General features: G+C 43.3%; 1 protein-coding gene across 1 annotated transcript in view; it reads left to right on the plus strand.

The window, feature by feature from the left end:
* The window catches only part of LOC124864730 (serine/threonine-protein kinase LMTK2-like), a 50,142-nt gene that overhangs the window by 14,571 nt on the left and 12,574 nt on the right, over nucleotides 1-22,997 (plus strand). Inside the window, exons 2-8 of the mRNA XM_047359606.1 lie at nucleotides 9,924-10,057; nucleotides 10,269-10,422; nucleotides 10,577-10,653; nucleotides 10,862-10,980; nucleotides 11,726-11,813; nucleotides 19,411-19,541; nucleotides 22,064-22,148. Coding sequence (XP_047215562.1) covers nucleotides 9,924-10,057; nucleotides 10,269-10,422; nucleotides 10,577-10,653; nucleotides 10,862-10,980; nucleotides 11,726-11,813; nucleotides 19,411-19,541; nucleotides 22,064-22,148 — 788 coding nt within the window. The remainder of the gene's footprint in view (nucleotides 1-9,923; nucleotides 10,058-10,268; nucleotides 10,423-10,576; nucleotides 10,654-10,861; nucleotides 10,981-11,725; nucleotides 11,814-19,410; nucleotides 19,542-22,063; nucleotides 22,149-22,997) is intronic.

Raw genomic sequence — 22,997 nt, forward strand, 5'->3', positions numbered from 1 at the left:
AAATGATGGTCATGCCAAAAATCAATTACTTATTCTCAATGATTCCGAATAAACCGTCATCTGATTGGTTTAGATCTCTGGACTCCTCCATCACTAAATTTCTCTGGAAAGATAAGCCCCCACGTATTAGCCTAAAAACACCACAAAAGACCAAAGATAAAGGAGGACTATATCTGCCTAACTTTCATCTTTACTTCTTAGCTAACAGGCTACATTACATCTCAAAATGGTTTAAACACAGTCCTCTAGATGAACCCTGGCTAGACGTAGAACAGACACTATGCAATAATATTAAGATTTCAGATTTACCATTTATTAGCTCAAATATAAAACCTTCAAAAGCCTCAACGTCAACACCTCTCTGACAGCATGGTGGGAATATCTAAAAATGACAGGGTCTTCACTAATCCCATGCAGATGTACACCCATCTGGAACAACCCTGACATCCTACAAAAAAATAATATGATAAATTTTGCATATTGGAGGAGTAAAGGAATTGAATACCTGGAACATATATTTGAAGGAATTCAGTTCATCCCATTTAACAGATTAATTATACAATACGGGATGGACAAGAATACATTTTTAGAATATCAACAAATTACATCGATAGTAAAAAATAAATTTAGACTTAACGTTGGGTTACAAATGCCATCAAGTGTACTAGAGTTCCTAAAACCCCCCCAAATTAATGTCTAAAATATACAGGACACTGTCTAATATAGATGAATTTATTTCTCTTCCTATTACAAAATGGGAGGTGGACTTATCAGTTAACTTTGACCAAACATTCTGGTCTCAGATATGTTCCAGAACTTTTAAACTGACAAGTAACCCCAGTTTGCAATTAATACAATATAAAATCCTTCATAGAGTATACTATATAGGTCAACGGATGTTCAGGATGGGCTTGGCACCTTCCAATATTTGCTTACACTGCACAAGCAATATACCAGATAATTATATCCATGCACTATGGTTATGTATACCCGTTCAGAGGTTTTGGTGCCTGATATGTGAAGACTTATCAAAGTGTCTGAGATGTAATATTTCACCTTCACTTTGCTTGTTGGGCAACTGTGATGATGTCATCATAGAGACAAATTCAGTTCACATGGTTTTCACTGCCTTATGCATCGCTAAGAAAACTATCCTCATGAACTGGAAAATAAAATCCTTAATATTAATCAGTATAGAAATTTTCTGTCGGATTATATAAGCCTTGAGAGAGCCTCTGCCTCCACGTCAGATCAATCTCTCTGGGCTCCTTTAATCGGCTATATCACCTAGTAGGGGTGGGGTGCCCTTGGCTTCATCCTGTGGGGCGTTGTGGCGGATTTGGGGGGGTGTCTGGGTTGGGGCATTTGGGGTGTCCCTGGGCTGGGATCGCTGGGGGGTCTGGCGCTGGGGGTTGTGGTCCCGGTCGGGGTGGGGCTTTGGTGGCTCTTGGGGGGGGACATCTGGTAGCTGCATGCGATGCTTTTGGGTGTCCCGCGGCAACGGACATAGGTCACTGGCCTGGTGCCCGTGCTGCTCCTGGGTGGGTCTGGGGTGGGCTCGGGGTCCCTGGGGCGTATCGCCCCCCGGGCTGGGGTCCTGGCTGGGCCTTGGGGGTCTTGGGTCCTGGCAGGTATGTTGCCGGGGTTTTGGGCTGGTGCATGCCCGGGCGCCGGCCCTGGCTCGGGGACCTTTGGTGTATCGGTGGGCATAAAGGCCTCCGAAACTGGCAAGTAGGTCCCATCTCATTGCAGGTACTCCTTCCTTCAAGGAGCACATTCCGCTGGCGGGGAGAAGGGTCTGCGGGAGGGGGTGGGGCGGTGTCTTATGTGCTCTGGGAGTTGTTCGAATGTTGGGGTGGGTGTAGGTTTCCTTCTGGGGTGGGGAGGGGTGGTTGGCCTTGGATGGTTGGGGGCGTTGTTTGGTCTTGGGTGGTTCCGGCTCGGTTTCTGGTTCCTTGTCTTGGTTCCGGTTACTGACGCTGGTCCCTTTTCTGTCTGGGGGAGGGGTTCGGAGGGGTCAATTCACACTACAACAACACGCATCAACACCACATTTGAGCTGGCCGAGGCAGGCTCGGGGTCTTTTCACACCCCCGTTCGCTATTTCCCATCTGTGGTCGGAGGCCGGGAGAGGGAATGGGCCCTCTAGTCGGGTTTGAGCTGGGGTTGGGGGTCGGGTCTTGGGGATTGTGTGGTGCAGGGCTGGCATTTCGGCTCTCTCGGGATTGCTTGGGTTCCCTTGGATCTCAGCCCCTGGCTTTGGGCCCTGGTTTGCAGGCTGGCGGGGTGCCGGGCTCCGGCGGGGGGGTCTTAGACGACGTTTATTGGGATGTGGCCCCGCTTTGATGGAGGGGCTGGACTGCTTCGTGGCCATACGGGGGTGCCACCCGCAACCCCGCATGGCTGTGGTGCGCAATGCAGGATGTGCGGGTGGGCTTGGGCGCTCCCGGGTTTGGGGGTGGGGTTGGCGGGGTGCCCGGTAACTGGGGCCGCCATGGCCTTCTTTCCACGGCTTCTTCGGCTTCCTTCTGTGGTCCTGGCCCGGGGTCGGGCGCTGGGCTTTGGTTGGCGGTCGGGTGGGTGGGGCGGCAGAGCATGTCTTGTGACTACACCGGGACGGCTGGCGGGGTGTGCTTGGCCTGGAGCGGTTGGCCCACATGGCCCAGGTCCCCGGCCGGTGCATGTATCCCTCTTTTGGACTGCAGGGCTGGAGCTGCTGGCACTGTCTGGGGGGGTTGGGCGGGCTTGGAGGTGTGCTGCTCTGCTGGCTGTCTTGTCCGAGGGAGGATCGGGGCGATGGACTGGGGGGTGGCGTGTAGGGGCTGCGGCCTGTGGGGTGGAGGGGTTGTGTCCACTTCTAGGGCGTGGGGTCACTGGCGTTTGGATCGGCTGGGCGGCGATGGTGGAGCTGAGCTGGATAGTGTTTCTCCCTGGGCGGTCGTTGCAGTGGCAGTGATGTAGTGTTTTTTGTTGCTGTGGGGGGCGTGGTGGGGTCACTCGCCCTGGGTGCCTGCCGCTGGCCGGGGACCTCTGGGTGGATGAGTTTGTCCCATCATGGTGTGGGGTCTGGGGTCCGGTTGTGGGTGCGGTGCTGGATTGGGTCTGCCCTGTTGCGCCGGTGGGCGGGGGTGGCGCTGCGCAGGGCCCTTGCCTTGCCGTTGCTGAGCTGGATAGTGTTTCTCCCTGGGCGGTCGTTGCAGTGGCAGTGATGTAGTGTTTTTTGTTGCTGTGGGGGGGTGGGTGGGGGTGGCGCTGCGTAGGGCCCTTGCCTTGCCGTTGCGGCGCGCTGTGTGGTGGGGGAGCGGGGTGCGGCAGGGGTTCTTAGAGCGGGGCTGTGTGTGGAGCTTGCGCTGTGTGGGTGTGGCTTCATTGGCTTCTCGGCCACGGAGTTCACCTGTGGGGGTGGGGATTCGTGTCGTTTGGGTTCGGGGGGATGTGTTCGATATCGGTGTCCTTGTTGGGGGTGGCCCTGTGGGGAGGTTCTTGTTCTTGTTGGGGTTTACTGTGGGTGGGAGACTCATGGGGTTGAGATCAGGGCTCGTTGGGGGGTCGGGACTGCTCCGTCCTGGGGCGGCTTCGGTTGGCGGGTTGCTTTGGGCCATGTGGACTCCTCTTTTGTACATAGCCCCCTCTCCGGAGGTGGATGGGGGTTGTTGGGGAATGGGTTCGTGGCAGGGGGGCGGGAGCTGGGCCTGGGTCACCCGGGTCTGGGCAGTACCGGCGCTGTCTGCCAGCCTCTGCCCCAGGAGGGAAGGGGACTACCTCCTGGGTCCGGGGGCTGGTTGCCCTGGGGGGGTACAGGCGCCTGGACCTGGGAGTATAGAGTATGCATGGGGCGTGTGAGTGAGTGTATGACGTCCATTGTTGTTATCCTTATGTTGGGTGTGAGTGATTTTATGTGTATGCATGAGGGTGGGAGTGGGTGATTGTGACTGTGTGTGCCTGTTTTTTTTTTTTTTTTTTTTTTTTGCGACAGGTTGGGTCTTGAACTGCTCCCTCTCCTGGATCAGCTTCCTCCCCGCCACACTGCCTGCTGGTGGTTGGAGTCTCTGCCACTGGTGTACTTGTGGTTCTCGGTGTCCGCGGCCGGGTGCTTTGGTGTGGGCTGGCTCATTCCCGGTGGCTGCTTGCCGGAGCTTGGCCCCCTGGGCTCTGTCGGGCCTCTGCTTGGGGGGAGGTGTGTCCCGGGGTCTTGGGCCTTTGGGTCCATGGCTGGATCTGCTCGGGTGTGGACGGCTGCCGGCGGGGCCTGTGGACTCGTCGCTGCGGCTCCCTGGGGCTTCTGCGCTGTTGCTGCTGGGTGGTTCCCCTGGGACTCTCCACTGCTCTTCTCTGGGTTGGTTGCGGTAGTCCCGGCAGTGGTTCTCCTGGGGTTCTTGTGCTTTGGGGGGCCTTTAGATGTCTGTGACTCGGATCTCCTCAGTGTCCGTCCAGGGACCATGGGGCAGGCCTGTGGGTCCTCACACTCGCTATTGCATATTTTTGTGGAGAAACCTTGTATACAAAAGCGTGTCCACACCCATACTCACAGGTGTTAAGCTTCAGGTGTTGACAGATACACAGATGTTCTATTTTGGGCTGCACCTCTCACTAAGTACATTTTACATTCAGAATTACCGTGTACTATTTTGTTAAAAAAAAAAAAAAAACAGCTGTAGGTGTATAAGCAAGCAGGGTGTAATCTTGTACAGGTCCTTCTCAAAATATTAGCATATTGTGATAAAGTTCATTATTTTCCATAATGTCATGATGAAAATTTAACATTCATATATTTTAGATTCATTGCACACTAACTGAAATATTTCAGGTCTTTTATTGTCTTAATACGGATGATTTTGGCATACAGCTCATGAAAACCCAAAATTCCTATCTCACAAAATTAGCATATCATTAAAAGGGTCTCTAAACGAGCTATGAACCTAATCATCTGAATCAACGAGTTAACTCTAAACACCTGCAAAAGATTCCTGAGGCCTTTAAAACTCCCAGCCTGGTTCATCACTCAAAACCCCAATCATGGGTAAGATTGCCGACCTGACTGCTGTCCAGAAGGCCACTATTGACACCCTCAAGCAAGAGGGTAAGACACAGAAAGACATTTCTGAATGAATAGGCTGTTCCCAGAGTGCTGTATCAAGGCACCTCAGTGGGAAGTCTGTGGGAAGGAAAAAGTGTGGCAGAAAACGCTGCACAACGAGAAGAGGTGACCAGACCCTGAGGAAGATTGTGGAGAAGGGCCGATTCCAGACCTTGGGGGACCTGCGGAAGCAGTGGACTGAGTCTGGAGTAGAAACATCCAGAGCCACCGTGCACAGGCGTGTGCAGGAAATGGGCTACAGGTGCCGCATTCCCCAGGTCAAGCCACTTTTGAACCAGAAACAGCGGCAGAAGCGCCTGACCTGGGCTACAGAGAAGCAGCACTGGACTGTTGCTCAGTGGTCCAAAGTACTTTTTTCGGATGAAAGCAAATTCTGCATGTCATTCGGAAATCAAAGTGCCAGAGTCTGGAGGAAGACTGGGGAGAAGGAAATGCCAAAATGCCAGAAGTCCAGTGTCAAGTACCCACAGCCAGTGATGGTCTGGGGTGCCGTGTCAGCTGCTGGTGTTGGTCCACTGTGTTTTATCAAGGGCAGGGTCAATGCAGCTAGCTATCAGGAGATTTTGGAGCACTTCATGCTTCCATCTGCTGAAAAGCTTTATGGAGATGAAGATTTCATTTTTCAGCACGACCTGGCACCTGCTCACAGTGCCAAAACCACTGGTAAATGGTTTACTGACCATGGTATCACTGTGCTCAATTGGCCTGCCAACTCTCCTGACCTGAACCCCATAGAGAATCTGTGGGATATTGTGAAGAGAACGTTGAGAGACTCAAGACCCAACACTCTGGATGAGCTAAAGGCCGCTATCGAAGCATCCTGGGCCTCCATAAGACCTCAGCAGTGCCACAGGCTGATTGCCTCCATGCCACGCCGCATTGAAGCAGTAATTTCTGCAAAAGGATTCCCGACCAAGTATTGAGTGCATAACTGTACATGATTATTTGAAGGTTGACGTTTTTTGTATTAAAAACACTTTTCTTTTATTGGTCGGATGAAATATGCTAATTTTGTGAGATAGGAATTTTGGGTTTTCATGAGCTGTATGCCAAAATCATCTGTATTAAGACAATAAAAGACCTGAAATATTTCAGTTAGTGTGCAATGAATCTAAAATATATGAATGTTAAATTTTCATCATGACATTATGGGAAATAATGAACTTTATCACAATATGCAAATTTTTTGAGAAGGACCTGTATTCTCTTTATCCTTCTTTCTCTCCTCCACTCTTTCCTCCTTTTCTCCCCTTTTTCCCCATCTCTCTTTTTTGAACTTAATTTTTCCTTTTCATTTCAGTCTCCGTGTCCATAACAATTGAAATATTCCCAAAGAAGTTTATAATAAGGTTTCTTCTATAAATATCAAGCAGAACTTTAAAGCATTAGCTGTGATGCTCTGCTTGTGAAAGTAAATCTGTTGGGCAATTTCTTGGCACTCAGACAACAATTCTGAGTGATACTCTGCCGGACAGGACACGGTAAAAAAAAAAAGAATTTTATATCTTTCTGTTTGAAGCCTGAAATGTGGCAAGAGGTTAAAAAGTTCAAGGGGGCCGAGTACTTTCGCAAGGTACTGTATATGTGACCATTTTGGAAACATCAAACCTAAATCTTTGAGCTGTCTAAATGAATAATGATAAAAAAATTAACAAAGATTATTGGGGATAACAAAAAAAAAAATTACTAAAGAATCTGTTGTTTGATTTGTCAGTTCAATTCATTGCCATTTGGAAGTAAAATTGCTGTCATTAAATTATAAGTGTTAAACAGGGATTATCATGCCAGCAGGCTTGAATAGATTTGAGATCATAGATTTTGTGTATTCAATCTCAAAGCCATTCAGTCCAACATCTTGTAGCACTGCAATCACTGACCATTTGAATATGTGATACCAAAGTGGCAAAACCTGAGATTAAAATTGATACAAAATCTTGGAAAAAATAAGTGGAAATTCTCTGTTGTAATATCCAAATCAACGTCTGATAAGGGTGTTTGTAGAGCATGCACGTGTGCATTTATTCTTAGATTTGTTTGAATTTCAATTTCAAGGTTTAATAGACAACAATAAACAATAAAGAGGTTTGCTTAGTGCAGGTGCCAAATAGCAAGTTGTTTGTATGGCTTCGACCTCTGGATAACAGAATAAACTCACAGTATTTAAGCTAAAATACGGTGGTGTTCATCAATGCTTTTATATTTAATGCAACTGCAAAATCAGAAACCAACCAAAGGCATTTAACTAGGCTTCCAATGAAAACAAAATGGGTTTCCATAAAGGATGATTCAATCTTTGAGAGGGAGGAGTTGACTTAAATGTCCCTTGACTGTCCAGTAAAAACTATAAGATGTCATGTTTGCCATAAGCCATGTTTGTTATGTCCCAGGAACCATCACTTGCAGGATTCCCAGAGTACAACTTTAAGAATACCACGGTTTTAAGGTATCACTCTATTTATTATGTTATTTAACTGCCATTTAACCAAGTAAAAACCCTCATTGAGAATACAATCTCTTTTTCAAGAGACCTGTCAATACAGCAGATCTATAGTTACAATAAAAACAAGTACATTTATGAATTAGGGCTGCACGGTGGCGCAGTTGGTAGCACTGTTGCCTTGCAACAAGAAGGTTCTAGGTTCAATTCCTGGCTGGGGCTCTTTCTGCATGGAGTTTGCATGTTCTCCCCTTGCATGCGTGGGTTCTCACCGGGTACTCCGGCTTCCTCCCACAGTCCAAAGACATGCCTGTTAGGTTAATTGGTCACTCTAAATTGCCCTTAGGTGTATGAATGAGTGTGTGCTTGGTTGTTTGTGTGTTGCCCTGCGATGGACTGGCGACCTGTCCAGGGTGTACCCCGCCTCCTGCCCATAGACTGCTGGTGATAGGCACCAGCTCCCCCGCGACCCACTATGGAATAAGCGGTAGAAAATGACTGACTGACTGACATTTATAAATTTACACAAGGACTTAAAATAAAAACATAACACAAGCTAACTGGATTTTTTATAAGCAAAATGGCAACAATGATTCCTTTTTCTGCTAAAATATTCAAACAATAGTTACTGTTTTAATTATGTTGCTTCAAATGTGGACAAAATGCCACACTTAGAAGTCCTTGTCAAGTAAACATGTTTATTTTGTGGAGTCTCTTGTACAGAATGTTTTACAGCTTTAGAGGGTTGGGTAGCACGCTAAGACTGTCTTTGTTTTTATATTTCCAAATGGACAAATTTAACTTTCTTTCAAGCAAAGGAAAAGTACAGGAACCACTTAGCCAGTTGGCCAGCAGTCCATAACAACGGGTGGGGGAGAGGCATCACTGTTAGGCCATTTATTGTACTTTCCTGGAAACCTCCAGTCACTTTGACACTTTTTGTTTTTACTGGTTTATAAACGGTAACGTTTTAAATCCTCTGTATACGTTTACGCTGGTAAGCAGCCTGTGCCTATTTTCAAAACACTTTGGTAGAGAACTAAAATTGCAAATTACCCTGAACACACTATCCCCAAGATGAAACATGGTGGTGGCAGCATCATGCTGTGCTTTTATTCTACAGGGGTGGGAGAATTGTTCATAGCTGATGGGGTTATGGATGGATGTAGAAGAATACCTGTTTTGAGGCTGGAAACGAGTTGAGACTAGGGTGAAAGTTCTCCAGCAAGTTTGGCTTAATTATAGTCTAGATTTAAATCCAATAGAGACTCCGTAAAAAGACGTGAAATGAATGTCCACAGGCACTTATCAGCCACACTTTTCAGATTACTGTTTGTAAAACAGCTTAAAATCCATAATTTTCCTTCTGTCCAGTGCTGCTTTGTGTTGGTCTATCACATAAAAATATAATAAAATACATTACCTACTTCTCTGAACATAGAACTAAACATGCAATATGCACATCACATACCACTGCCACCTTCTGTAGCAGCAGCTCATTTTTCTATCCAAGATGATCAGATAGGGTTTTTGTTGTATGTGTCTCCACTGTGTGTACATGCTTGAAATTACTTTTACCAGTTGTGCTAAAAGGAAGGCTGGCTGGCTGTAGGTTTATGTGGGTTGGCTTCAGTCTAGAGATCAAGAAGTGCAGTGGGTGGGCTGAAAGGCTGTTGTTAAACCTGCCACTCGAATTGCAAGGCCAGCAGCACCCTCGTTTGATAAACCCCACACCTGCTGTCACCACCGCTGCACCATCAGCTACTGATGGGCCTGTGGACACCCCCACAACTGTCTCGCTGAATGTCTCAGAACTAGACGCTCTGTGGTTTTTCACCTGCAGTAGGGTGGCTGGTTGTGGGGAGTGTCATTGTCGGGGCATTGTAGTTTATTTTTGTTTGGCTTAAATGAACCTTTGTTGTGGGTGGATTTAGAAGACAATGGCTGTCAGGTGCTCTGTCTTCTCTGTTTAGCCTTTTTTATTTTTTTTTATAAATTACAGCAAATAGGTATGTCTGCAACAAGAGGAGGTGTATCCAAGTTAACCTGAGTGAAGCGAAACACGTGATTCGATGAGCTACTTTTCTACATATATTTATACAGGTGCATAATATAAACTGAGACCATTTTATTCATAATTCTGAAACACCAACCTCATGAGTGAAGAACCAACTACCTCCATTCTTTTCGTCCCCCGTGCAACTGCCAAAAGTAAGAAAAAAATAGGGAAAACGGGGCAAGTTGAACTAATCAATCAAAGTTTTTGCGGACAGAACGCCTACACTATAGAACCTCCCACTTACATTCTCCACATGTACCCCTCTCAATTGCAACCACAAGACAAAATGTTTCAGCATTTCTTCTTATTTTCTTTTTTTGTCATTTCAGATGCACACGCAGGGGGCACTTTTCCTGTGTCTCTCTACCTGCCCTTGATGGTGTCCTTAATTGTGCTGGTGGCATTGGTGGTGGTGCTAGTGAACTGTGTGACCTGCTGCAAGGAAAGAGAGATCAACTTCAAGGTGAGAGTGGTCGCTGGCAGGTTGTCAGAGGAGCACAACTTTCTCCTGCTCCAGTGCAGGCTTAATATTAAGACTAGAATGTTGTTGAATTAACTCTACTTGCTTTGTTTATAAATTTAATTTCAGTTGCAAACGATATTGACTAAATTACTGTGTTGCATCTAAAAATCTTTGGTCTTAAACATCTCACTTGTTTTTTTTGTTGGTGCAGGAGTTTGAGGACCACTTTGATGATGAGATCGACTTCACTCCGCCTGCAGAAGACACGCCCTCTATGCAGTCTCCAGCTGAGGTTTACACCCTCGCTGTGTCCCCTGTGCCACTGCCAGGACCCCCCCATCTGCAACCTCTAGCCAGCATTACAGGTCCGATGTGCAATTCATTAATTAGCTCAAGCCCGTGCTTGAAAATAAAAACACAAATACTATAATAAAGCAGGCAGTTTTTACCTTAGTGGTTTTAATAATACTAGCAGCCAGGAAAGTCTTGATTTCATTTGGTTTATGTTTGGTGTTCCAGAAGCATCGAGCGGTTTCAAAGTAGGACGCCACAATTTGAGTTACATCCAGGAGATTGGCAATGGCTGGTTTGGGCAGGTAAGATGTCTTTTGGGATAAGTTCAGCATTTTCTGCTTTCCACGCCATCTGCTGCTGATCTTTTTTTTTTTTTTTTTGTGCAGACCATAGCTCATTTTTTCTACCAATTGGGGAATAATGTAGTTGCTAGGGACAAAGATTAGATATCATTTAGATGTTCCCAGATAGCGACCCCTAATTATTGAGCTTGTGTTTGTTTGCTGTTAGGTCCTGTTGAGTGAAATATACACAGACCCTGGGGGAGCCAGAGTGGTGGTAAAGGAGTTGAAAGCAAATGCCAACGCCAAGGAGCAGAATGACTTTCTGCAGCAGGGGGATCCATACAGGTAAAGGAAGAGAGTTGTTCTTTTAGACAGAGGGTATTATTGTTGTTTTGATCCTTATTTATGTGTGAGATAGTGCTGTGTTCTTTTGTCAGTTTTGTTTTTTTATATTTGTTATTTTCACTCCAAGTGATCACAAAAACATTTTAGTCAGCAAAAATAACAATTAAAACTCGTACCGTTTAATTCATTGCAGCATGTGCATGAGACCAAAAAACAGAAACTAAAAGATTTGGAAACCATTTACAAGGATGTTCACATTGAACGATCCTCTGTACAGGCGGAGATGTACTGAGGAATTGGTCAGAAATTAAGGATAATGCTACATGTCCCTTGAAAGGGATTGATTTTTATTAAATGTAGAATATTGTCTTATTGAATTGTTGAAATAATGTGTAAAGCATAATATTAGACCCTTTTTGAAGACAGAGAAACATGGAGTTCAGAAAAATATAAATGGAAGAAAGTTCAGTAAATACAGTGTGTCCAAACTCTGTGAGTAATCGTGACACATTCTCATACATTTTTCCCTAACTCAGCAGTCCTAGTGTGGCATTACATCCAGACTGTAAATGAGTTAAAATAAATGTACATCATCACTTCAACGTAAGCAGCTCCCTCTACCTTTTTCTTTTACACATTACATCAGACTTTATCACCTCTAAAAATGCACATTGAAACTACAAAGCTTTTTTTTTTCAAGCCTAACTGACATTTAAACCTTCTCGTTTGTTTTTTTTGTCTTCAGAGTGCTGCAGCATCCAAACATCCTCCAGTGCCTCGGACAGTGTGTCGAGGCCATTCCCTTCCTGCTTGTGTTTGAGTACTGCGAATTGGTGAGTGAAGACATTCTTTCCGATTGGACTAAATACAGGTCCTTCTCAAAATATTAGCATATTGTGATAAAGTTCATTATTTCCCATAATGTCATGATGAAAATTTAACATTCATATATTTTAGATTCATTGCACACTAACTGAAATATTTCAGGTCTTTTATTGTCTTAATACGGATGATTTTGGCATACAGCTCATGAAAACCCAAAATTCCTATCTCACAAAATTAGCATATTTCATCCGACCAATAAAAGAAAAGTGTTTTTAATACAAAAAACGTCAACCTTCAAATAATCATGTACAGTTATGCACTCAATACTTGGTCGGGAATCCTTTTGCAGAAATTACTGCTTCAATGCGGCGTGGCATGGAGGCAATCAGCCTGTGGCACTGCTGAGGTCTTATGGAGGCCCAGGATGCTTCGATAGCGGCCTTTAGCTCATCCAGAGTGTTGGGTCTTGAGTCTCTCAACGTTCTCTTCACAATATCCCACAGATTCTCTATGGGGTTCAGGTCAGGAGAGTTGGCAGGCCAATTGAGCACAGTGATACCATGGTCAGTAAACCATTTACCAGTGGTTTTGGCACTGTGAGCAGGTGCCAGGTCGTGCTGAAAAATGAAATCTTCATCTCCATAAAGCTTTTCAGCAGATGGAAGCATGAAGTGCTCCAAAATCTCCTGATAGCTAGCTGCATTGACCCTGCCCTTGATAAAACACAGTGGACCAACACCAGCAGCTGACACGGCACCCCAGACCATCACTGGCTGTGGGTACTTGACACTGGACTTCTGGCATTTTGGCATTTCCTTCTCCCCAGTCTTCCTCCAGACTCTGGCACCTTGATTTCTGAATGACATGCAGAATTTGCTTTCATCCGAAAAAAGTACTTTGGACCACTGAGCAACAGTCCAGTGCTGCTTCTCTGTAGCCCAGGTCAGGCGCTTCTGCCGCTGTTTCTGGTTCAAAAGTGGCTTGACCTGGGGAATGCGGCACCTGTAGCCCATTTCCTGCACACGCCTGTGCACGGTGGCTCTGGATGTTTCTACTCCAGACTCAGTCCACTGCTTCCGCAGGTCCCCCAAGGTCTGGAATCGGCCCTTCTCCACAATCTTCCTCAGGGTCTGGTCACCTCTTCTCGTTGTGCAGCGTTTTCTGCCACACTTTTTCCTTCCCACAGACTTCCCACTGAGGTGCCTTGATACAGCACTCTGGGAACAGCCTATTCATTCAGAAATGTCTTTCTGTGTCTTACCCTCTTGCTTGAGGGTGTCAATAGTGGCCTTCTGGACAGCAGTCAGGTCGGCAGTCTTACCCATGATTGGGGTTTTGAGTGATGAACCAGGCTGGGAGTTTTAAAGGCCCCAGGAATCTTTTGCAAGTGTTTAGAGTTAACTCGTTGATTCAGATGATTAGGTTCATAGCTCGTTTAGAGACCCTTTTAATGATATGCTAATTTTGTGAGATAGGAATTTTGGGTTTTCATGAGCTGTATGCCAAAATCATCCGTATTAAGACAATAAAAGACCTGAAATATTTCAGTTAGTGTGCAATGAATCTAAAATATATGAATGTTAAATTTTCATCATGACATTATGGAAAATAATGAACTTTATCACAATATGCTAATATTTTGAGAAGGACCTGTAAATCCTGTACTAATACACAAGAGCAGCTAAATCAGATCATATGCAGATGAATACATTACATGCTAATCTTTATTACAAGTACTTTTAGATTTCTTTTGTTCTTACTTTTCTTCAGCTCTTCATTGGATTCATTTAACTCAGTTTTCTCCCGTCTGACAAGCTTGCAAAATATTAAAGATCCTTTTAAATTCTCAAAAGTGACTTGTGTTTTGGACCATGTGGACAGCAGGCTTAATGTATTGGTCCCAAATCAGTCCTCCAACCTACCGTTCTCATCGGATTCACTCATTGGTCCTTTTGGTTGGTGATTTGTTCATGTTTTTTACTTTGTTCAGGCTGGGTTGCACTAACTTGGGGGAGCTCCCTTCCGCTCCTTCTCTAAATCCCCATCTCCAGCCAGTTACATAGTTACAGTAAGCCCGGGACTTCTCACATTCCCACCTCACCCAGTAAAGCTACAGGCTCCATTTACACTCCTCCAGTGTCAGCTCTACCAGGTGCTGTGTTTGTGCATTTTATGGTTGGCAGCTGTTGAATGGGTTCTTGAGAAAACGAAGTTGTAGCCAAAAAAACTTAGTAACGGTTGAGTTTTTTCCTTTTTTGTGAAAACATTTTCTTTGGATTTCTAGTCATTTTTGAGATTAACAACACATTTGTCTGCTGTTTTAAGATCTTTGTTTTATTTGGGATGTATACTACTTGTGTTGTCTGCAACCTACCCTTTATGCTAACTTATCACGATCAAATAAAAGCATTTTTCGTGTCCTGATGTGCTTTTGTTGTGCAACCCCAGTCCAGTTGAATATGTCTGGCCGGGGGTTGCATCATCTTGTTGGGGTGGGGTATTGTCCGTTGTCCGCACTTGGAAGAGCTACTGGCATTGTGGTCTTTCTCGGCCAGCTCCAGTAATCCCTCTGACAGCACATGGAAATAAGTCAAGGTGAATGACTTGCCGCAAGTCATTAGGGAGAGGATGGTGTGATGAAGAGCAGGTCCTGTATGTTGAAGGTGATAATGTGTGAGGGTAGCACAACTGACTGATGTGTATGCTCATTAACTCTCACTAGATAAAGATTTTTGAGTGCCTTAAGAGGGAGCTGGACAAGCACAATGCTTATTTCCTTTCTTTGAATTAGCTCAGTTTGCACCTAATGTTTGAAAGGAACGCTAACATTATGTAGCAGCAGGAGCTGAAGCGTTTTGTTTGTATTCAGGTTAAAAGGTGTCTTCTTACTACTTAATGCCGTTATCAGTCATCATCTAAATGTCCAAACAGGAAATTCAACCCTACAGCTGCATTGTGGACAAGTTGAATCCTCAAAAAACAATTTAAGTGTGAGGTTTCCTCTGTCAGGCTCTTGATTGATGGTGTTTTTTTCTGTTCTGTATCAACCATGCTGGGTAACCCTGACTCAAAGCATTTGGACATCAAAATACATCAAGCAACTGCTGCCAAGGGCTGCAGAGTGTCATGTACGGTCACCAGAGGGAAGCAGCTTCAGTGCGTGGACAGGAGTCAGGACATTTGATAGAAATACCTCTCTGTTTCAGGGTATCAGGCAAGCAACACCTGACTTCGGCCCTTAAAAGTTGTCAACACTATTTATATCAGCCAGATGATTCAGTTCCGTTTATCATTATAAATAGTAAATAATGATAGAAGTTAGATCTGCCATGGTTTTTGCGATTTTACTTCCAGAACTATATTTGAAGATAGAGGAACGACGTGTGAAACATTTTTTCCAGGCATCTTGTTGTAAGTGGTCATTAACTGTTTTTATATTAGATGCTGTGGCAACGCCCCAACACCTATGGAAGAGAGCAGTGTCTTCAAGCAATGTTTTACAAATTAGAAAGAGACAACCATTATAAAGTTGACACGTTTTAAATTATCTTTAGTGTCTTTATAAAAGCAATCGGTACAGTCAGCAGAATTACAGGGGTTGGACAATGAAACTGAAACACCTGGTTTTAGACCACAATAATTTATTAGTATGGTGTAGGGCCTCCTTTTGCGGCCAATACAGCGTCAATTCGTCTTGGGAATGACATATACAAGTCCTGCACAGTGGTCAGAGGGATTTTGAGCCATTCTTCTTGCAGGATAGTGGCCAGGTCACTACGTGATACTGGTGGAGGAAAACGTTTCCTGACTCGCTCCTCCAAAACACCCCAAGGTGGCTCAATAATATTTAGATCTGGTGACTGTGCAGGCCATGGGAGACGTTCAACTTCACTTTCATGTTCATCAAACCAATCTTTCACCAGTCTTGCTGTGTGTATTGGTGCATTGTCATCCTGATACACGGCACCACCTTCAGGATACAATGTTTGAACCATTGGATGCACATGGTCCTCAAGAATGGTTCGGTAGTCCTTGGCAGTGACGCGCCCATCTAGCACAAATATTGGGCCAGGGGAATGCCATGATATGGCAGCCCAAACCATCACTGATCCACCCCCATGCTTCACTCTGGGCATGCAACAGTCTGGGTGGTACGCTTCTTTGGGGCTTCTCCACACCGTAACTCTCCCGGATGTGGGGAAAACAGTAAAGGTGGATTCATCAGAGAACAATACATGTTTCACATTTTCCACAGCCCAAGATTTGCGCTCCTTGCACCATTGAAACCGATGTTTGGCATTGGCATGAGTGACCAAAGGTTTGGCTATAGCAGCCCAGCCGTGTATATTGACCCTGTGGAGCTCCTGACGGACAGTTCTGGTGGAAACAGGAGAGTTGAGGTGCACATTTAATTCTGCCGTGATTTGGACAGCCGTGGTTTTATGTTTTTTGGATACAATCCAGGTTAGCACCTGAACATCCCTTTCAGACAGCTTCCTCTTGCGTCCACAGTTAATCCTGTTGGATGTGGTTCATCCTTCTTGGTGGTATGCTGACATTACCCTGGATACCGTGGCTCTTGATACATCACAAAGACTTGCTGTCTTGGTCACAGATGCGCCAGCAAGACGTGCACCAACAATTTGTCCTCTTTTGAACTCTGGTATGTCACCCATAATGTTGTGTGCATTTCAATATTTTGAGCAAAACTGTGCTCTTACCCTGCTAATTGAACCTTCACACTCTGCTCTTACTGGTGCAATGTGCAATCAATGAAGACTGACTACCAGGCTGGTCCAATTTAGCCATGAAACCTCCCACACTAAAATGACAGGTGTTTCAGTTTCATTGTCCAACCCCTGTACAGTTACTAAGACAGCAATCTATCTGTGTATTCTCTTCAGAATGTAGATCCTTACCTTAACTCTGAGGATTTACGAAACGGTGCAAACGTTTCCAAATCCTGCATGTTCCACACCAGACGCAGGTTACAAGCTCATAAGGACGAAAAGAAAGAGTTGCACTTTCCTCCGCCTTCCTGTTGTCTGCTGAGATTTTCACTCTCACACCATCTTGAATAACATGCAGACATGTCTCAACATTTTCCTAAATCTTTGTGCTTCCACTTACTTTATTTGTAAGCACCTCACTGATACTGAAACTAGACAACTTTGAGTTTTCCCACAGGAACGACTTTCACACCATAGAGCGTTGTTTCCAGAACCTCATAGTGCTGGTGTTTATGGTATTTCACCAACCAGATAAAGGTCAGATTTTTCCGTTTCTGACCAGCCTGTAACCGGTCAGTGCTGATTAAGCTGGAATCCAGATACCAGTCGATTTATCAGGGTATCTCTAATTTTTTTTAATATTCAGCCACTGACCTTCTGGATGATTTACATGTCTTTGAAACTGAAGTCAAATTTCTTGTTTGTATACACACTCCTGGCCAATAAAGCCAATTCTGATTCTAACTAGGTGTACGGTAATTGCTAAAATAGCACACTAGGCTGCCCTTGAATAAACGTGGAATTCATTTTTAGGTTCATTTTTGTAACTTAATTCTGCAGCAGTTGAGCTAAACTGTACATTCTTGATGTTTACTGGCGAGGCGTAAAGTGTTTTTGTTTTGCTCCTCAACATTTATTTTGTTAACACATTTCCTGAAACCCAAACTTAGGAACTTTCTCTTATGTACACTGATTAAAAAATAGGCACATGATGTCCTTTACCAAACTTGAAAGTAGCTGTTGAGTCAAGACGTGTTACCTAACCCGTTCAGGGGTTTTTGGTGTGTATCTATAGTGCCAGGCAATATTTAGTGTTCATACCGCTTGACGTTTTTCACATTTTGTCAGAATCACAATTTTCAGTGTTTTTATTAAAGTTATGTGACAGACCAGCACAACATAGTGCATAATTATGAAGGGGAAGGTAAATTTACACATGGCTTTACATTTTATAAATTCATTTATTTATTTATTAGATTTTTTGTATTCTTTATATTTTAGGCCCAGTTCAGTACGTACTTTGGAAAACCATCTGTTGATTCAATTATAGCTGCTAGTTTTTTTTTGTGTCGGTTTCTGCCAAAATTTTAAATTTTCACCCATTCTTGTAGCAAAAAGTTGAATCTCAATCTGATTGGATGGAGACTCAGTTTTGAAGTCTTGCTATTAGATTCTGATGTGGATTTAGGGTTGGACTTTGACTGGGCCATTCCAACACATGAATACATTTTGAGTTAAAGCATTGCATCTCTTTCTTAATGTTTAAGTTTAGGTGGTCTCATCTGATCAGAGCAGCTTCTTCCACATGTCTGCTGGGTCCTCTACATGGCTTGTGGCAGATGTTAAGCAATTTCTTTTTGGCTTACTTTCAACAATGGGTTTGACCTGCCCAAATGACCTCAACCTGATCTGTGGATCTCCACAGCTCCACCAGAGTCGCCATGGGCCTCTTGGCCACTTCTCTGATAAAGTTAGTTGTTATACTCTTTTCATGATTGTGAGTGAACAGAACTCTGTAATATGTTTAAAGCTGGGGGTATTTTTTTATGCCCTTTGCAGAACAGCTTTGTGTATTTGTACTTAAAGTAATTGACATTCATGCAGTAATTAGGGGACATGAGAGTGCAATTGGTTGCACTAGATTTCATATAGGGGTATTAGAGTAAAGGGGCCTAAATATACATGCACACCAGATTTTCGGGAATTTGTTGATTTAGGAAAGAAAAATTCAAACTTGAAAGTTTTGTACTGCTTTTTTGTGTTACTCTGTCACAAAATGTGTTTTGTCTGTGAGTATTGAGATTATATGACTTATTTAAAGGAGCTTGCAGAGAAACTTGTGGAAAAAAAGACTGTTTTTAGTTATTCACATGCAAACCCTAATGTTTTGCTGCATTGTACAAAAAAATCAGAAATGTTCATTAACCATTGACTGTTTTGCACACTTAGCAGGACCTTCCATAGCAGTCTCATAGGAGTCTTATATGCAATAATACATGGACAATTTGGCAATCACATTCTGTTATATTTTAGTAAATGACAGACACAGATGTGTTATGAAACTGCAGCTGAGATGTTGTTGAAAGTCAAATTTACTGTCTCTTTGGCTCACCGCTCGGAGGTTAACTATTTGTTCCCAGTGCACTCATCATGATTGACGTCTCACTGCCCTGTTGTCACGCCACTCTGGTGAACTGCAGTGTTAATTTTCTAAATGGTTTCTGTATCATTTTAAATGTGCACGTCTGTTTTTTTTTTATTTTTTATTGATTGTAAATAATTGCTCAGAAGTCAGGAGTACAGGGTATTTCCTTGATCTGACTTAGACACTCTTATTTATAAATCTCTGTGACAGCACTGAGGAGCATTGAATTGTGTTACCCTTATTAGGCCGTCTCACTTTGCATTGTGAGAAGTGCTGAAAAGACAAGAAGGGGGGGAGTCTGCTGCCCCTTTGTGGCAAGGCCTGCTTACTGCATTTTATTAGAATCTCCGTTTTTTTATCCTTTGCAGAATAATTCTCTGCTTGATTTGCTGTTTGTTTGCATTGAATGGTTTAACAGCTCTTTGTGTTCATCTTTGCTTGCCTCTGCAGGGGGATTTGCGAAGCTATCTGTCTCAGCAGGATTGGACATTCAGAAACGCTGAGTTGCTGCAGCTGCAGAGGATGGCCTGCGAAATTGCTGCTGGTGTCACTCACCTTCACAAACACAACTTCCTGCACAGGTAGCACTTCAGAGCTGCACTACTTAATTAGGCTCACCCAGTTTTGATCTACTAAGCTAAGCGTTGGGTTTTCCTGCAGCTGCTGTTTGGGGTATTGCTTGCTTTGTCAGTGGCAGTAGATGTATAAACATTCTGTTATCAGTGTGGATGAATGTAGGTTCTGAATGTTTCAAGCTTGTAAAATATTTAATATAAATCACAATATTAATAATATTGTCCTAATTATTGAGTTTAGCCACTCTGATTTCTAAACAAAATTAATTTAACAAGGTGTTTAACTGTCATGTCATAAATGTTGTGAAAAAAAGGCCATGAAGGCGTAGGTCAACAGTCACGTTGTCCGTCCAACCAGTCTCAGGAGTACCAGTGTTCTCCAAAAAAGGTTCGTACAGCGGGAGCGGCTGCATTTTGTTTTCATTTTTACCACAGCCAGCACTGGTGGGCTGCCTGCCAGCAGGGGTGCAGGGAGACGTTAAGAACTCAGGGCTCGCGGGGATGGGTGGAGCTAACATGCGACGCTCTATTTTGCATGATCAGAATAAGCTTAAAGGGTTCCAATTACACAGCTCCAATACTTTGCCACAGTGTCAGCTGTCTGCTGCCAGAGGGATATGATGATTCTGCTCTTCGCATGTAAAGGGATAGCCTCATTTTGTGCGTTGTTTTAGTCCTTGTCACAACTCACAGAGAGGTCTACAAGATTTCCTCAGTGTTGACTCGTTTCGTTTGCACTTGAGAAAATGATTCTTTGACAGGTTCAAATCAAAACATAAAAAAAAAAAAAAAAAATGAAATCGTTCTGCAAACTAAAAAAGGACATGGTGTACAGCTAGATGAAACTGTATAAGAGGGAAGGTGCACAGTGCAGCTACACAGACACAAATCCTCTGTGCTGTGTTGTGGGGGCTGATGTCCCAGGCTGAGATCTCAGCTTTGCTATGCAAGGGTAAGAATGGAAGTGCAAAAGAGCAAAACTCAGTCAGCAGCACTTGAATAAATTCATATTCAGAAATTTTAAAAGTGGTATCTTTTTTTAAGTGTATGTTTTTATGCTTGTGTCTTGTAGATGTAGTGTTTTTCTTTATAAGTCTTAATCCAGTGTTTAGAGCTATTTCACCTGCAGTCAAAGCATTTCTCAACCAAAGTGATTTTTACTTAAAAGAAAGCTGCACAGCATTGCCTGCTAGTTTTTTCAGCTGCTATTTGAAAATTCAACTTTGACATTTGTGTGTCATCATCCTGGTTGTTCTTTGCATTTAGAAGGGGATGTGTTCGCCTGAAATGATGCAGCTGAAACCTTTACTGGTTGGGCTTTGAAGATTAACATTGGAATCATTTTGTAATTTTATCTTGGACCAAAATTGTTTAGTCATGGGATGTTTATGGAAACCTGGTGAAGTAAAATGTTTTGGAAATAGTTTCTAAAAACTATAAATGTGAAATTACTTGAATAGGTGTAGTAATAATAATTTGGGGTTTTTTTTGTTCATTTTTCCATTTAAAAGTCATCTGTATCTTATTGTTTTTTCTTTTTTTTTTTGCTGTATGAAAGGATTGTCAGGTGTCAAAGAACATCTCTTTCCGTTCGATTTTCTTTTTGAAATATTAGTTAAAATGGCATGAAAGTTCAACCCCAAATTACAAAGGAATGTATTGTATGTAAGGAATGTATGCATGAAACATTGTTTTAGTTTTGTATTGTAATTTCTTTCATATTACGGCATTTCAATATTTATACTTTTAAATGATGTCCGTTTTAAACTCTGTTTTGAAATATACTAGATCCGAGTAATGTTGAACCTGAGAGTCCACAAATACCTTTATAGGGTGTAGATGTGATCACCTCTGCACCTTAAAATAGCCTTATATGGCTAAAATGTTTAAGTCGTTTCTCTCCTTACTGCGTTACTTGCATGTTGACACGTTAACCAACAGCAGAGGACAAGAGGGTTTTAAAAATACATCTTCATTTATCATTTTCAAGCTTCCAGTATGGCTGGCTGTTACCTAGGCCATGCATGCACGCACAAGGATATTAGTGTCAACAGCGTTTGTCATTGGGCGGTTTAAAAAGGACTATGTGTACCGAGAACGCTCGATGGGCAACGAGTAACAGAAGCCTGCCTCTGGATATCGTGTGATGAGCCACCACATGTCTGCTTTATGTGCAGAGCCTCAGAGCTTGTTACGCCCTCTCCTGGCAGACAAACAAAAGGTTCTCCCGAGTCTTTCTCCTCTCCAGAAGCAACATCCTTGAGTTGTGTGCCCAAGCCAAAAAAATAGCTCCTGTAAGAGCTTTGATTTAATGTTAATAGCGAAGGGGAAATGACAAGGATCTTGTACTAAATTCCTGTTGGTGCCTTAATCATTTGTGATTCCTGGGAGTCTCCCCTTTTTAGAACTATTTTGTGGTATTGTCCTATAAGCAGATGAGTGAAGATGACAAAACCAAGACAGACAAAGAATAGACATCAATCTTTGACATCTGTAAATATCTAATAATGTCTTTTTGTGTCTCACAGTGATCTGGCCCTTAGGAACTGCTACCTGACTGCAGATCTTACAGTTAAAGTGGGAGACTATGGGATTGGACCCTACAGATATAAAGTAAGATCATTATTTATGGTTTTTTCCCTCTGTGTAGGAATTGGTTGGCTTTATCATTACTGTAATAATCTGCTAACTTGCTTTTTATCTGGTAGTGATATGTAGCAAAGTTTTCCTAATACAGTTGTTTGCAAATAATTTTTGTTTATCTGCAGTTTATGATCAGTGATGCAGTTTGTCATTAGCATGTCAGGAATGAGGAAACTATGTCAGTGTTTAAAAATTAAATACAACCTCTTTCCAACTATACCATCATAAACTTTAGTAAATAAGTAAGCCAGAGCATGAGAAGCTCTGGTTTCTGATTTCAATTCAAAATTATTTTTTGAAGGTCTTTATAAAATGTTGCCGTCCCTGTGAATTTATTGATATCAACCCTACATTAATATAAACAAATACAGTTCCATGGATATGCTGGTAAATAAAACTCTACGTTTTATCAGTATTACATTGTCTACATTAGTACTGTAATAGTTTCCCATCTCACTCACCAGTGACGTTTAGTTTGTGTTTTCCTCAACAGTGACAGATTTGTTTTGTCCGAATAGCAGTTTCTACAGGTCAGTCTTAGGCCTAGTGCGCACAATGTTTTTTGGTGAAAACTGTAAAACTTTGTTGCATTTCTGTTGTTGGTGCACACTACAACAAGAGTGTAACGTTTTGAAAGGGTTCCCAGTTTCTGTTTTTATGTAGACGGGAAAAACTGAATCTCTCGTATGGGGAAGCCTTGGCACATGTGCAGCAATGCTTCAATCAGGAAAAAATGAAAGCACATGTGCACAGTATAACAGATGCCGACCAGTTTTAAACCCACAGAAGAAGATATCAACAACGATGACAGATAGGAGA

The sequence above is a fragment of the Girardinichthys multiradiatus genome, chromosome Y, assembly GCF_021462225.1.
Source record: "Girardinichthys multiradiatus isolate DD_20200921_A chromosome Y, DD_fGirMul_XY1, whole genome shotgun sequence".
NCBI classification, from domain to species: Eukaryota; Metazoa; Chordata; class Actinopteri; order Cyprinodontiformes; family Goodeidae; genus Girardinichthys; species Girardinichthys multiradiatus.